The 14,082-nt window shown below is 40.9% G+C and overlaps 1 protein-coding gene across 1 annotated transcript in view; it reads left to right on the top strand.

Annotated features, from left to right (window-relative positions):
- The window catches only part of rnf213a (ring finger protein 213a), a 33,351-nt gene extending 27,279 nt beyond the window's left edge, over positions 1 to 6,072 (top strand). The window contains exons 58-67 of the mRNA XM_046029993.1: positions 13 to 264; positions 1,394 to 1,526; positions 2,286 to 2,369; positions 2,464 to 2,644; positions 2,875 to 3,076; positions 3,168 to 3,245; positions 3,344 to 3,541; positions 3,803 to 3,892; positions 4,070 to 4,248; positions 4,802 to 6,072. Of these exons, the coding sequence (XP_045885949.1) occupies positions 13 to 264; positions 1,394 to 1,526; positions 2,286 to 2,369; positions 2,464 to 2,644; positions 2,875 to 3,076; positions 3,168 to 3,245; positions 3,344 to 3,541; positions 3,803 to 3,892; positions 4,070 to 4,248; positions 4,802 to 4,958 (1,554 nt within the window). The 3' untranslated portion in view covers positions 4,959 to 6,072. The remainder of the gene's footprint in view (positions 1 to 12; positions 265 to 1,393; positions 1,527 to 2,285; positions 2,370 to 2,463; positions 2,645 to 2,874; positions 3,077 to 3,167; positions 3,246 to 3,343; positions 3,542 to 3,802; positions 3,893 to 4,069; positions 4,249 to 4,801) is intronic.
- Positions 6,073 to 14,082: the final 8,010 nt, after the last annotated feature.

The raw sequence follows: 14,082 nt of genomic DNA, 5'->3' as shown, positions 1-14,082 counted from the left end.
TCTTCTCCACAGCACTTGGATAGACAGCTAAAGGAAGTGAACACCTTCATCCGGGGCGACTCTCGCATCTCCGCCAATCCAATCATGAAGCTTGTGTTTGGTGATCCTCGTCTCTTCTTGGCCTCACTTCCCCAAAATTCTCTGATCCACAGTTCTGCCGTGTGGACCTGCAGAGAGAAAGTGTCTCTGCTGAGCCTCACCCACATTGTAGAGCAGAATGATGGCAAAGACACCCTGCCTGTGCTCTGGAGATTTCTGCACAGGGTAAGAAAACAGAGTCCGAACATGCAAGTCCTCTTTTTAAAAGACCGCAAAATAATCCTGTTTCCTATGTATAGCAGGTTTTGGAGAAGTTACTCCTAAACTGAAGCGTAAAACAAGTTGCATTTCCCTTTATAATCACGTCACAATGCCAGTCGATTGCAGTGTTGCAACATATACAGTTTCAGTTTGATTTATTTACTAGAAGAGCACTAAACAGTGTCCTCTTACTGCCCAGCCGCCAAATCCAGATAGGAGAAGATGAGTGAAACAAAATGTTAAAATGCTCATCTGAGTCACCCTTAGTACTGTGTGCTCACCGCATTTAAGCTTTGAGCACACTGCCGTACCCCATTGCTGGAGGTTGTTAGGGCTGTATGCTTGTGAAGAAGACTGCAGACACTACACAGGGCTGAAAAAAGTCCTCTGCATTTTGCGGTTTAACTTCAAATAATGCTGAACCCGATCATCAGTCCAAGATAATGCAGACAGAGCTCTTTATGATGGAGATAGAAATTAATTATTGAGCAGTGGTAGTTTAAATGTTTTTTGTTAAACATTTCTTTATAAAACAGAATAACAATATTTATCAGAAAGTACCAGGTCTCTATCAAGGAATTATTGCATCAGTTCATTATAATGCTGCAATGTATGTAACTTATTTTTGTTGTATACTAACATGACTACGGAAAGTATGATAATTTTTTTTGTGACACTTTGTGACAGCATGTCTAATCTTGTAGTCTCTTCATCATACAATATACTGGTTTATTGGGGTGACTCCCTCACTCTGGGTCTAATTGAACCACACTATTTCATTACTTCTAGTATTTATTTAGAATACAACCTTCATCTGGGCACTGAAAACCACAATGTGGAATATTAGTTGTGATTTATTATTTCTAAGTGTTTTTAAATGTATTTTTTATTCATTGAAGAAAATCTGACTTCATTGTTTAATGTTCCACAATTAGCAGGGATCATATATCATTTTGTATGCCATAAAATGGCCTTTTTGATTTCCACATGCTTTACCAGTGCGCAAAGAGCATTTAACAAGCCATTATCTAAACAAACCACTCAGGCTTGATTTATTTTAGTTTACTCTTTTTTTTTTTTTTGTTTGTTTTAGGAAGCAGAACTCCGACTGGTGAAGCACCTTCCCGATATACTCACACTCCAGAGAGATCTGGTCAAGAAGTTTCAAAACATCAGTGTGCTGACTTGTGGCACCATTGCTGAATTCCTCCACGGTCAGAAAGCAGGTACTGAAACTAACTAGCTAACTAACTAGTGGTTCTCAACTGTATGACTCACTTACACAGGAGATACAAAGTTCCACGCACTTCCTGATTATGTTGGAAATGTCATGTCAATTACTGGCAACAAATAGTTTAAAAACCGCCAAGGAGTGAGTTGTTTTAACCTGGATGGAGACAATGATGGAGTATTGTTAAAGAGGCGATATGATGACCATTTTCAGGTTCATGCTTTAAAGTTCAAAAAACACGATTGTTCTCATACTGTACATTGCTGCATTATCTCTCTTCGCCCTCAGTCTGCTCTGTTTTAGCTTACTAAAAATCACAGTCTACTCTGATTGGATAACTGGCCCACTCCATTGTGACTGGTCAACTGTTTAGAGTGTGTGTCGGGAAAAGTCATGTCCCTTAACATAATCAGCTGGAAGCATCGCTGTAGCTACAGGCAGGCATTATGTGAAAATGTTACATAGTGACAGAGACAAGAAACGGAAGAAAAGGCTGAAGTACAAGCGAGGCGTTTCAGCCAGGTCATGAGCAGTGTTTAACTACCCAAGGCATTGGCTTTGTGACTTTGTGGACCTTTTGTATACACAAACAAATCTATTTAACACAGTTAAGGAAAGGCAAAATCCCCAAAAGCATAATAGGGCCACTTTAAAAGAGCAAGCTCTCTTCCACACGTGAGAGCCACTAATGTGAACAACAGTGTCTTATTAAGCTGTTCATGTGTGTACACTTTCATTTTCATTATGTGCACAGATTCCCTGAAAGCCTGGTATGACCAATACATCAAAATCTTCCTGGCAACCTGGAATCAGCTCAGAGTGTCTTTGGCAACTAACGGTAACTACAAACAGTAACTCTACACACAACTCACTCCAACTCTGGCCCTGTCCAGCTCCGTGATCTGACTTGAGTTGAAATGTTGTTGTCACAGGTGAGATTAAGATCCCAGCTGAGTTCTGCCAGAACGACTTGAACCTCAAAAGTGACTTCAAGGTGCTGTTACCACGGCGACAAGGCCCGGGCCTGTGCTCTACAGCCCTAGTCAGCTACCTCATCGCCCTGCACAATGACCTGGTGTACTGTGTGGATAAACACACTGGAGAGGAGACCAGGTGAGGGCGCTAATGCCACATTTATGTCACTTGCACGTGTTTGGCTGAAGTTTGTGAACTTCCCCAAATGCACACTACAGTACATTTGTGTGTTTGTTTGACTGAGAGATTGTTAACAGGATAGAAAGATAACTTTTTAATTACCATGTAATCACCAGAAACCAGAAAAAAAGCTTGTTTGCAGATATACTGTCTCTCAGCTGACTGCTCTGTTAACCCCCCCACCCCAGCTACAAAGTGAGTCCGGCAGATCTGACTGACCTGCATGTGATTCGGTATGAGCTGGACAGGGACCTGATGCCCCTGGTTCTGTCCAACACCCAGTACAGCTTTGAGAGAGGGCAGGAGACGCTTCACGAGTACGACTTGCCCAAGATCCAGCAACAGATCGTCTCTCGCTTCTTACTGGGCAAACCTCTCATCACTCTCAACGTGAGCAAACAGAAAGCACAAAAATGACTCCTGTTTGTTTGGAAAATTAATAAAATACCATCTTACTCGTGCTCCTGTCCCTTTTCCGCAGGGCATTCCAACACTAGTGAACAGACATGACCGCAACTATGACATCATCCTGAAGGATGTAAAAGCAAAAGTCAAGCAAGTAAGTTGTGATATACGGTGCAGTATGTAGTAAATTTAAACACGTTGCTGTGGATTTCCCCTCATGAGATTAAATGACCTGTGTCTGTGTGCCAACAGGAGCCTCTGCAGACTCTCACGCTGTTTGCCGTGGCTGGGGAGCTGCATTCCTACAGTGAGGTGTGTGAGGCCTTGTCCACGCTGGAAGTAGCCCTTGGTTTCCTCGCCATGACTGGGGGAGAGCCTCACATGCAGCTGTCCTGTTACCTGGAGGAGGTGCTGCAGATGGAAAACCAGATGGCTCCGCACATCCTCAAGGTCAGCCTATCTTGAGACACCGGTTATTTTATCCTGTTGCACGTTCTCTCGCTTCCACAGCATATACAGTCGATTGTGTTACTTTGTACATAAACAGGTTGCCAGATATGCAGTTTCTGTTATCTGACTTTTAGTGATATCATGCTATTCTTTTACTCCCTGAGTATTGGATTTAAACAAACGAGGCCTTAAATGGTTTGGGTCTTTTTTAATGTGCTAGACATGAGATGGAAGTTAACATTCTCCATGTTTTGCCCACAGGCCCTGAGCATGTGCTGTCTAAAGCATTGTGTGGCTCTGTGGCAGCTGCTGGCCTCACTCAAATCAGAAAATATGCTGCGGCTCAAGAGGGTAAGGCGTCACACAATGCTACCAGTATACAGATACAGAGGTAACATGGTATTATTATTCATAGTAGCAGTAGAAGGTATCTATGACTTAATTTTTCAATGTTGCCATTATAGATGGCTCAATAAATAAAGTTTGTAGAATTATTTCACTTATCTATGCATTCCCTGTGTTATTCAGGATCCATTTGTGGGAGTCTCAGAGAAGTACAAACAGGCCCTGGGTGAGGACGAGCACCGGCTGCTGACTGGCTTCTTCTCTAAGAACAGCGCTGACACTTTCCTTCTGGAGATGCATGAGTTCATGGTGCTGGTTCTTAAAACGGCAAACGCACCTGATATCTACAGGCCTGAGTGGGGGTAAAACATTTGTTTTAAATCAAATTATTTGTGATTTGCTATCTCTTGTAAATTGTATAAATTCTTAAAAACATGTCTAACGACGGGGGGGACACATTGAGTGCAATGTTTGCTCTTTGTTGAAACAAAGGGGATGTTGTTCTGTTCCCACCATGAGCCACCGTGGCTGGATTTGGCATGTTGCATGCAAACAAACCTGAAGTTGACTTTGGTCAGAGTTAGCTCTCTACATATGGCATTTGGTTGTCATGGAAAATCCACAAAGATAAAATTATTACTATCACAATGAACCCATCAAGTTGAAACACTCTGCCTCAGTAAACACTATTATTAACTAACATAGCTATTAACTCACCATTTTATGTATCGATAACTCTTCAAAATTTACCTCTAGTACTCGGGCCTCATTTCAGTGGGCTAGAAATTTTATATTTTATTTTGGTAAAACAAAAAGAATTAAATAATTTGATTTGAAGGTGTGTATGTGTAAGCGTGATGATTTGCAATAGCAATGTCAGATCACATGTATAAAGTGTGTTTTGTCTCTTAAAAGCCTGAAAATCACACTGGTGTCTTACATGGAGCGCAAAGACCTGGACATCCCCGCTGATGTGGAGGAGTTCTTCCCGGAGCAGATCTGCCTGTCCCAGTATGTTGAAGCCTGGAAGTTCATTGTGGCCTTCAAGCAGGAGCGTGGCCAAAGACAGTGAAAATGAGAAGAACATTTTTTTTGTCTTTATTTGATATCATCAAATCCCTCAGATTTGAAGTTTACAATCATGATAAATCGACAGTATTGAAGCAGTATGCATGGCTGTGTGATATAATCTGTATTTTACAGATATTTATGCAGGGGAGATGTGCCTTTTCAAGAGCACTAATGTTAAGCTTAAAAAGTCACAGAATAAGCGTGCAGTTCACAATTACAATTCACCTAATTGAACTTGATTTTTTTTGTGATTATCTGTTTTTGTTTTGTATTATTTTCCTGAGCATCAACATGTACAGAGCTTCCATACAGTTGGGAGTCTTCTTGCTGGCACTTGTAATGTGAATTTCTCTGCCCCAAAGAGGCAGACAAACAATCTGAATTCTACTCAGGTACAAAATGTGGAACAACTCTGGGGACTTCAAATTAAACTGACCAAAATCACTTTATCAAGCATATAGCATCTTTTCACTTTGCATAAAAAAACTATTTTGTCATTTCCATAATGTATCACTGTTCAATCCTGTTGTTGATGTTTATGTAAAAGTTGCACTAGCCTTTCCTCTTAAATGACTATAAATTGTATTTCCTTATAAGACAATTTATTATACATTCCACTTTTGACTTTGTGTTTCATTACATTTTCTTAAACTCTTCATCAGATGTTAATGTACGTTCTGTTACTGTCTTACTTGCCTGATTAGCTATTTTTTAATAAAGTGTACATATGACCTTTATATGCTCTATGGTGAGACAATACATAACCATATGCAGGTGTTTCAAATGTGGCCTCTTATTCACCTAATGTTTATGGCTCCATGGTGTCACTGCTGCACCCTCCTCTTCCTGGCTAATTATTTGTCAATATGTAGCGGCAGTACACATATATTTTTGTGTACTTTAAATGTTTCCATCTGCCATCGTAGACAAACTGGATTATATCCTCAGTCAGATATATCAGTTGTCCTAAATCCTGTTGGATTTGTAGAATATTTAGCCTGCTCTGACTCAAATCATTTATGGATAGGTTCCATCGTCTTTTGTCATTTTTATTTCCTCTGTGATGTTGCCGTAAGCTTAAAGAGTTCCACCTAAATAAAAAAAACCAAAACATTTTTTATTGTTTTATATTTCTGTGTCCCCATTGAAAAAGTTCATTAACAATGTGGCTGAATTATCCACAGATATGACTAGACCGTTTTCAATGAAAGTAGTCTACCAAAGAAATTTGTTAACACATTTTTGGTAGATCTAAATGAAGTTTTACTTGGTACCTTATAATTCCTTTTATGTGTGTACAGTTAGAATGTTGTCTTGTTACACAGTAGATTCTCAACTGCATTGCTTCTGTAGGTCACAAGTAAATTACTCCCCTATTTACATGTTACATCACTGCCAAAAGCCACCAGAGCCTATCCATGATGGAGAGCTCAGGAAATGGCTGCCTGCCTAAGGTTACGTGACTTTCTGACCCTCTGTTGGTGGGAGCTCAATGTGTTTCTGATCAGACTGATGGAAATGATAAAGACAAGACAGCCGCAAGACTGCTGCTGGACAGCTCCTTAACTTAATTTCCTCTATACCAAAGCAGCGTTTAGCATAACAATGACAAATGGAAGCATGCGCCTGTGAAAGTAAACCATGCCAGCGACCCACCCTCTAGTAGTCTGAAGTACAAATGATATCCATATAGGCATAGGCTGTAGAGTTTCCAGCTTTCACCCAAATACCATTAATGTTTTAGTTTATCTCAGTGGCAATGGTAAGGATGCATCTATTAAGCAAAGAATCAAATCTATAAATCGTGATGAAATACTGTAGATAAGGCCCCAATTGCAGTCGTTGACAGATTAAAAACCGGAGTTGTCAGCCACCATATTCCAACAGGCTAAGGTGATGCTGACATGAGCTATCTAGCCAATGTCCTCACCGCTCATTAACAAACCCAAAGTACTGTACATTGGGGTTAATAAACACACCCACAAATGGGTCACGAGGCGTGATTTGCGCAACTCTGTCCTGTAGAACAAGCCTCACTGAGCAAGCTCAATCACTTTCACTTCCACTTCTGTAAGCTTCAAAGCCACCATGCCCATGAAACAAAGGGAAGGATACAAAGGGACCAAATTCTCTGCCCTGCTCTCTGGTTCTTGTCTTTGTGTCTTGATGAGGAGGAAAAATTACTGTGCATCGTGGCCCATATTCAGTGATATTCATGGTTGGTGGACAGTTGGGATCAGTTCACAAGCATGAGGATGTTATGATTAAAAAGGCCGGATAATGATGTACAGAAATTATCACATTTGGTTTGCAGCTACAGTATGTTAGAGTCGTGGCTGTCTTTTTAGAAACTTAGGTGCTGTGTTAAATAATGTATGAAGTCTTCAGCAAGAAGACTTGGTTTGTAGGCAAACACAGTGACAGTATGCTCCCCTCCTAAAAACTGATGATCTGAGTCTGATGGGCATTTAGAGGTCATTTTGTCTCCAAATGTATAGCTCTGCTGGGTCATTAGTGTACCGGCAATCAGGACCTCAGTCAGAGTTGTCCATTTTTAACACAAAGCCAGTATTAAAGACTGTATGTGAAATTTGATGCCTGCTTTTGTTTTAAACTATAATTAAAACAAAATCAGTTTTCCTAGTTCCAAACTGTGTTCCATTCGATCCCACACTCTTTCTCCACCTGGCTCTTGTTGCTCCCTCGTCTGTGAGCTGTTAAGGAAAAGGTAAATTATGTCACAAAAAAACCTTTGAAAATTCAGCAATGTTAAATCTAGGTCAGCAATCTTAATCAATTCTCCCCTTCATACTTGTCTGGAGTTACTCCTGTGTATCTATTAACCCAACAGAGATGCCCTATTAACTTTGCAATCCAGTTAGAATAATATGAAGATAAGCTTTGAATTGTCACTGTGCCTTGATCTGTGAAGGAGCTTCAAATTTAACCCTTTGCAAAACAGCCTCAGATATTCATCAGGTTTACACCTTGGAGATCCAATGTCAATCCGTAGGCGCTGTCGCCAGTCAGGCGCTCTTGGCCAAAAGGGAGGTGAGATTTTAATGATTGTGGTGTGAAATCAGTACCCCGAAATACCCCCGAGACCTCAGAAAGCACACCAACAGGCTACTGTATTTTCTATGGGGCATTTCATATGCTTTACTGCTGGTCTGGGAAAATGTTTTCTTTAAATTAGCCCTTCAGGGTGCTGCTGTTATTGCATTATTATCAAATTAGTGTATTTTAATTACTATGTCATCTGAAATGTATGTGCCAGGCCCAGTAGGTCACAGTGGGGTGAGAGCAGAGACTGGTTCCAAACTGTCAGGTCGCCCAGCCTGCTGTGCGATGCTGAGACGAGAGAGAGAGAAAACCTCAGTGAGCACATCTGTGAATTATATTAGCTAATTGTGTGCACTTCTCCTTGCACTCAACACTTGGGTTGTCCTCCAAGCACAAGGAAGAAATTAAGAGCACTGCTGCCATGTTGTTCTATTAAATACGTGAAGAGAAAATACAATTACTAGTTAAGTGGGAACTTACCACATGGGATTATGAGAGGCACAGAATTTCAAGACTTCAGAGTGAGTTCATTTTTTGCCATGCGTAACGAACAGATTTCCCAGCAACACCATTGTAAGACGTACATGCAAACAGAAGGCAGAAACAAGAAAACAGTACTGCAGAGAACATTAATAAAGATGTCCTTGCATCTAAAACGCATGTGCCTTCAAGCAATACAAAACAAAACTGTGCAGTCAGAGATCATAAACTCTGATTTGAAACATGTCATCTTTGATTGCTCAATTTGAACTTGCCTCTCCTGCCTATATTTGTTGTATAATACAGATAAAACAATTTAAAGTCCTCCTAAAATAACACTTACGTGCAAAATGATGGACTTTCTCAATCAAAAATGATTGCACAAAACTGAGTCCCCTGTCCTGCTGTAAAACTCACCTTGGGCAGGGAAATCTTAACTGTACCTGATTCATTACAACAGCTTGAATTTCAATACCAAACTGTCTGCTACAGGCAGACAGCTCAGCCTTTTGCATTCCATAACAATAAAACCGCATATTGAATCAGATTGTTTTGGTAAGATGAGAGCGTGTTTGAGGAGCCCAGAAATATGTCTCGCATTTTCCATATAATGAAAAGAAGCAACGGCAAGATAGGATTATGTATCAGGCACTGAGTTACATTGTGAGAAGCTCCTGCTGCTCTCGTTGACATTTGTTCTGGAAAAAAGGCACTTCAGTAAAAGGTAAAGGTACTGGACACACGCCAGAATTGCTCATCTGAGCATCATCTGGCAGACTGGTGAGCTAGTGGGCAGATGCTAATCATTCTGCTACTCTTCAGCAGATTCTCAGTTGAACCTAGTTTTCCAGCAGATACTGCATGAAGAATTAGCACTTTGTGAAGTGTACCGTTCTGGCCTTTGGTAAACAAGAGGACTTAACAGACCTGTCAGGTTCACACCCAGGTTTCTGCCTCTCCACTCTGATTGTGTGTGTTTGTCCAGGAGAGCCTTGGCTTTCTTTTTTTACAGCCCAGTGTCAGATGGCTATTCTTTAAAAAAAGAAACTAAAGTGCTTGCCATCTTTATACTTCTAGACTTTAGTCATAAATGTCACTAAATTGTTATTATGTAAAATGTCCAGAAATTTGGCAGTGTAGAATTTTCATTCTTGGAGGGGTTCAGATCGTGTGTCATAAATCAAAGTATCAGTTTACATCAATGCTGAGAAATGCCTGGAGCTCTTACAACAGAAAACTCTGCTTTAAAAGAGAGAAAACAGTTGCTGCCTGGCACACAGCAAAGAGCGTTATATAATACAATTAAATACTGTTCTCTCTCTGTTCTCTTCCCCCTTGTCTTTTTTCTCATTTGATTTCCCTCACACCCGTCTTTCTTTTTTTCTTTCTTTCTCTCCCTCTCTCTCTAGCTTTCTTGCATCTCCCTTCATTCATTCTCTTCTTGTTATCAGACGGCCTTTGGCTGTGAATAGATAATGACTGTGCAAGAGGTTTTGTTTACCATGGATACGAAAGGATTAGAGTGATTACTACTGGTGCCACTGTTGTAACAAGCCGGGGATGCCTTCCATGGTGTATAGAGGTGCTGACAGTTATCCTGTACGAGATTAGAGAACTTGGATTATAGGTTATTTTTCCCCACCTGGTGATGAGAGACTAGAAGAAAAGGCTGAACGTCACAGGAGCAAGGCTGTCCTTGGTGAAAGTGATCCACGGCCTCCAATATTTGTGTTGAACATTGGCTTGTTCATTCTTCAGAGTTGTGTTGTAGCTGTAGTCCATGATACGCAATCATAGTTGTTTAAATGACGTCACTTTCTGCCTTGACCTTTCACCTTGGTATTCCCTAAAGCCTGTGGCGGCCAATAGAGGAAGATGGTTCTTCTGCCTCCAACTAAGCTCTCCTGTGGTCAGGGCCCAAGCTGGTGTTCAGTTTCAGAGCGCCTCTCTTCTTGGCCCCAGCACAAATACACAACACCCTCTCCGATTGCACTTGATAATATTTATCCTCAATTATAATTCCACAGATATGGATTCTTGAGTAGAGTACAGTGGCAGCAGACAAAGCAGAGCGGCCTTGAGCCCCCGACAAGGCCTTGCTGAGGTGGGTTCCTGCTTGAACCCTAGACAATTCATGTTCTCTTCAGCAGTGAGGCAAAATAAGCAATGTAGCCATTAAGAGCTCCAAGGCAATACGGAAACACTTGGCTGTATATTTGTCCTTGTGATAAGTGCATGCATTGCTATAGTGAAATGTGAAACCAGCTAGAATACACACTAAGTGTTGCATGTGAGGGGTGGTCACAGTTTAAATAAATGAATCCAGCTTCTTGTGAGCTGCAGCCTCCTTCACATTAACCCCCAAACAGCAAGCCAGAAACCATGAAGTCGTAAATTGGTCGAACACACATACACAGATCATATGCAGATATGAGAAACACACCTGAATGGAGAGACTTCTCAGTCTCAGGCATAATAGGATGATTAATAATAACCAGATAATTAATCATTTCCAGACTGGAAACAACACTGTCAGGTTGTTGGGTTTGATGCAGATGAGTGCTGGAAGGAGCTTGATGCAACAAGGGAATCTCAAAGTTGAGAAAATCAACCATTTGGAGTTTAATTTGAGCATGGAGTCACTTGCTGGGTGTTTCCAAAGAATATCTGGCTAAAATGTTCATATAAGAAAAGGTAATGTTAAACCTGCAATAACATTTTTTTGGCCACTTGTGGGCAGAACAAGCTGTGAACTCAACATATTGGCCTGTTATTGACTTTTAAATTTAAATGGAAGATGTGTTAGCAAACAATTGCCTATTTGCACATCAAGAATATACAACATCTTTTGGATTTGGATGGATTGTGTCCACCTGGCGATGTGAGTCTAATACTCACTCTCTTTTAGCTCTAGTTTTGGTGTCCTCCAACTCCTGATGGAAATAGGCTTTTTAGCTGCTAAATACTCCACTACGTTCATCAACTAGTTGCCAAGTTGTCTGTCTACCGTGTCTGTTTATCTTGTGTTGTTTGTTTGGTGCTGGGCAAGTTTTCTTACTTTCAAAGAGCTTTCTTCTGTGGCTGAACGCACAATATGAGAGCAAAGAGTGTAAATCAAAACATCAAAGGCGTGGGATGGAAAACCAAAACAATAAGCTTAAAAGACGCAACATGTCGCACCTGGGGAGAACTTTGGGCTAAGGTGATAATTATTTGTGGGTTCATCACTACAAGTGGCCCCTTTTACATACTGTACATGTAGTTTTGTGATCCATTGTTAATATAAGACTATTCATTGTAGCTAATATAGCATTTTAAAGTAGGCCTAGTGATGAAATCAAGTGAAGAAAGTATGCTAAATGTGCTACTTTAAACTCAGTGACTCAAAATATCATGTTACGCTAGCAGTTCTTTACTACATGACGTCAGACTAATCTGTGACTGTGAAGGAGACTCAAATCCATAAAGAGCAATATTGAACTTGGCCAATCAGTGAGTATATGCATCCCATTATGGACCTTATTGCCTCAAACTGTGGCCCTCCATATGTCTTGTGATCATCCGTCTCGTTTCTGGTCAGCCTGCATCCAGTGTAAACTGGAGCTCTTATTGAGGATCAGCCTGTGATTTGTAGATTGTCTTGGCTATTAGAGATGGCATCAGAGGATTGAGGATTTTCTAGCAGGGGAAGTAGATGGAAATAATGAGGGGAAGGAACGGCTGCCAGCCTCTGCTTTTTTAACCTGCACACACATAGAGAGATCTGTGTGTAATATTGTTGTTACTGGCAGGGCCTATTTTGGGCAAGTCAGCACTACCCTGTGATGCCCAGGAACGACATGCGTGTAATTTCCTGCCAGGGGCAGTCATTTGGTTATTACTGCTGCTCACTGGCAGCCCGCTCATGTTCTGTCTCTGATTTCCAAAATGAAACATGTATATTTTTCTTTTGTCGACAGCAGCAATATTTCCAGGCAAATCAAGATTGTGGATTGAGAAGGTTATAGGTCTTACAAAACTCCAGTTTACAATGAAATGTATGAAATTTCTGAATCGGACTTTGGCCTATAAAAGGGGACCATTTATAAATATGCTCCAGAAGTGCTCTTGCTTTGAAAAATAGCCTGTTTACTCTACCTTGTAATGCCCCATTGGATGGATTTCCAAACTGTATACATAAAGCTTGCACAAACAATACGGACTAATTACAGTATATCTTGAATTACATGATATTTAGCTGGTGATAACAGGAAGGTCACATGTAATTAAATGTTATTAATGAGCATACTGACTAAAGTGAATGTTGTTTGAATGTTCAGTATCTAAAGTGAATCAACTCTACTTTTCCTTCTGAAATGTGAGTTGTAGAGTTCATTGGCCTGATGGGGCCACTGCCTACAACCATTAGCGAAACAGAAATATAAATTATACGAAGATTCCCAATACCAAAATCATTAATAAAGCGTTTGGTTAGTTAGGACAAGACAAAGTAATCTGAAAAAATTAACCCTTGCTTTTGAAAACAGCATCCACTGAACAATGTGTAAGCCTCAACTCGTTCCATCCACTTTACTAGCAATTTATTTCGCTTTGGTCTCCCATTATTAAGGAGAAAAAAAAGCAAAAACAAAGGGGACTGGCACAAAAAAAGAGCCTTGAAATGAAGGCAAGATGTTTACCCTCACAGAGCCCCACAGCTGAGCATCAGTATTCCACAGCCATCAGTCGGTTGGCTTGGTTGATAGCACAGCCGGTGATGTGGGCAGTTAGCCAACAAAGACTAATGGCTGAATAACTGGCCACAAGCAGCTGGGCCCATCAAGCAACTGACACACTCACATGAGGGTATATGTGTTTGCACTCTATGAACTTTTAAAACCGTGACGATGGAAGAAGTGAATTGTGAAAATAGTGATGCAACATTACGATTATGTGGTGCGAAAGGAGACATTGGTGCTCTCCTAATACTGTGATAAAGCAGCAGAACAGCCCTGAGACGTCAGAATACACTCTTAACTGTTCATAAAGGGGAGGAAGGATCATGCCAGCCTCTTGACCTCAGGGTCTCAGGCTCAGCTAAGAGGTTCTGCGTTGGATAACAGCAATGAGCTCATGAAAACAGAAGATACAATTCATAAAGTTTGAATACATAGCATACAGCCTCATACAATGTTACTGTTTATAATGTTCTTCACTAGTTTTTGGTTGCTCATGCGGCAGCAACTACATGTTGTGTATTTGACAGACTAAGCTAGCAACACACAAATCTAACCAATTACCCTTTAGACAGACACGCCGGACAGAGCTGTGAATTATCTTGAAGCTGACGGAAACGCAGGTCATATTGTAGTTTGTATCTTTACACTCCCCACGACTAAGTGAATGGACTTTATCAGTTGTGCCGGGGCTCTATGCAAACGTCAGGATTAGCGCATGGAGGAGGCGCAGGTGATAACCTGGGGTGGCCTCCCGCCCACACTGATAACTTCCTCCTAACTGTGAGATAGCCAAGGTCAGCTCAGCTTGTGGAAGACAATTTTTTTGTTTAAGTGCTTGTTTAAGCAAAATGAACAACTTTGAAT

The sequence above is a fragment of the Micropterus dolomieu genome, linkage group LG02 (assembly GCF_021292245.1).
Source record: "Micropterus dolomieu isolate WLL.071019.BEF.003 ecotype Adirondacks linkage group LG02, ASM2129224v1, whole genome shotgun sequence".
In the NCBI taxonomy this organism is placed as follows: Eukaryota; Metazoa; Chordata; class Actinopteri; order Centrarchiformes; family Centrarchidae; genus Micropterus; species Micropterus dolomieu.
This window is presented reverse-complemented; position numbering and strand designations above follow the sequence as displayed.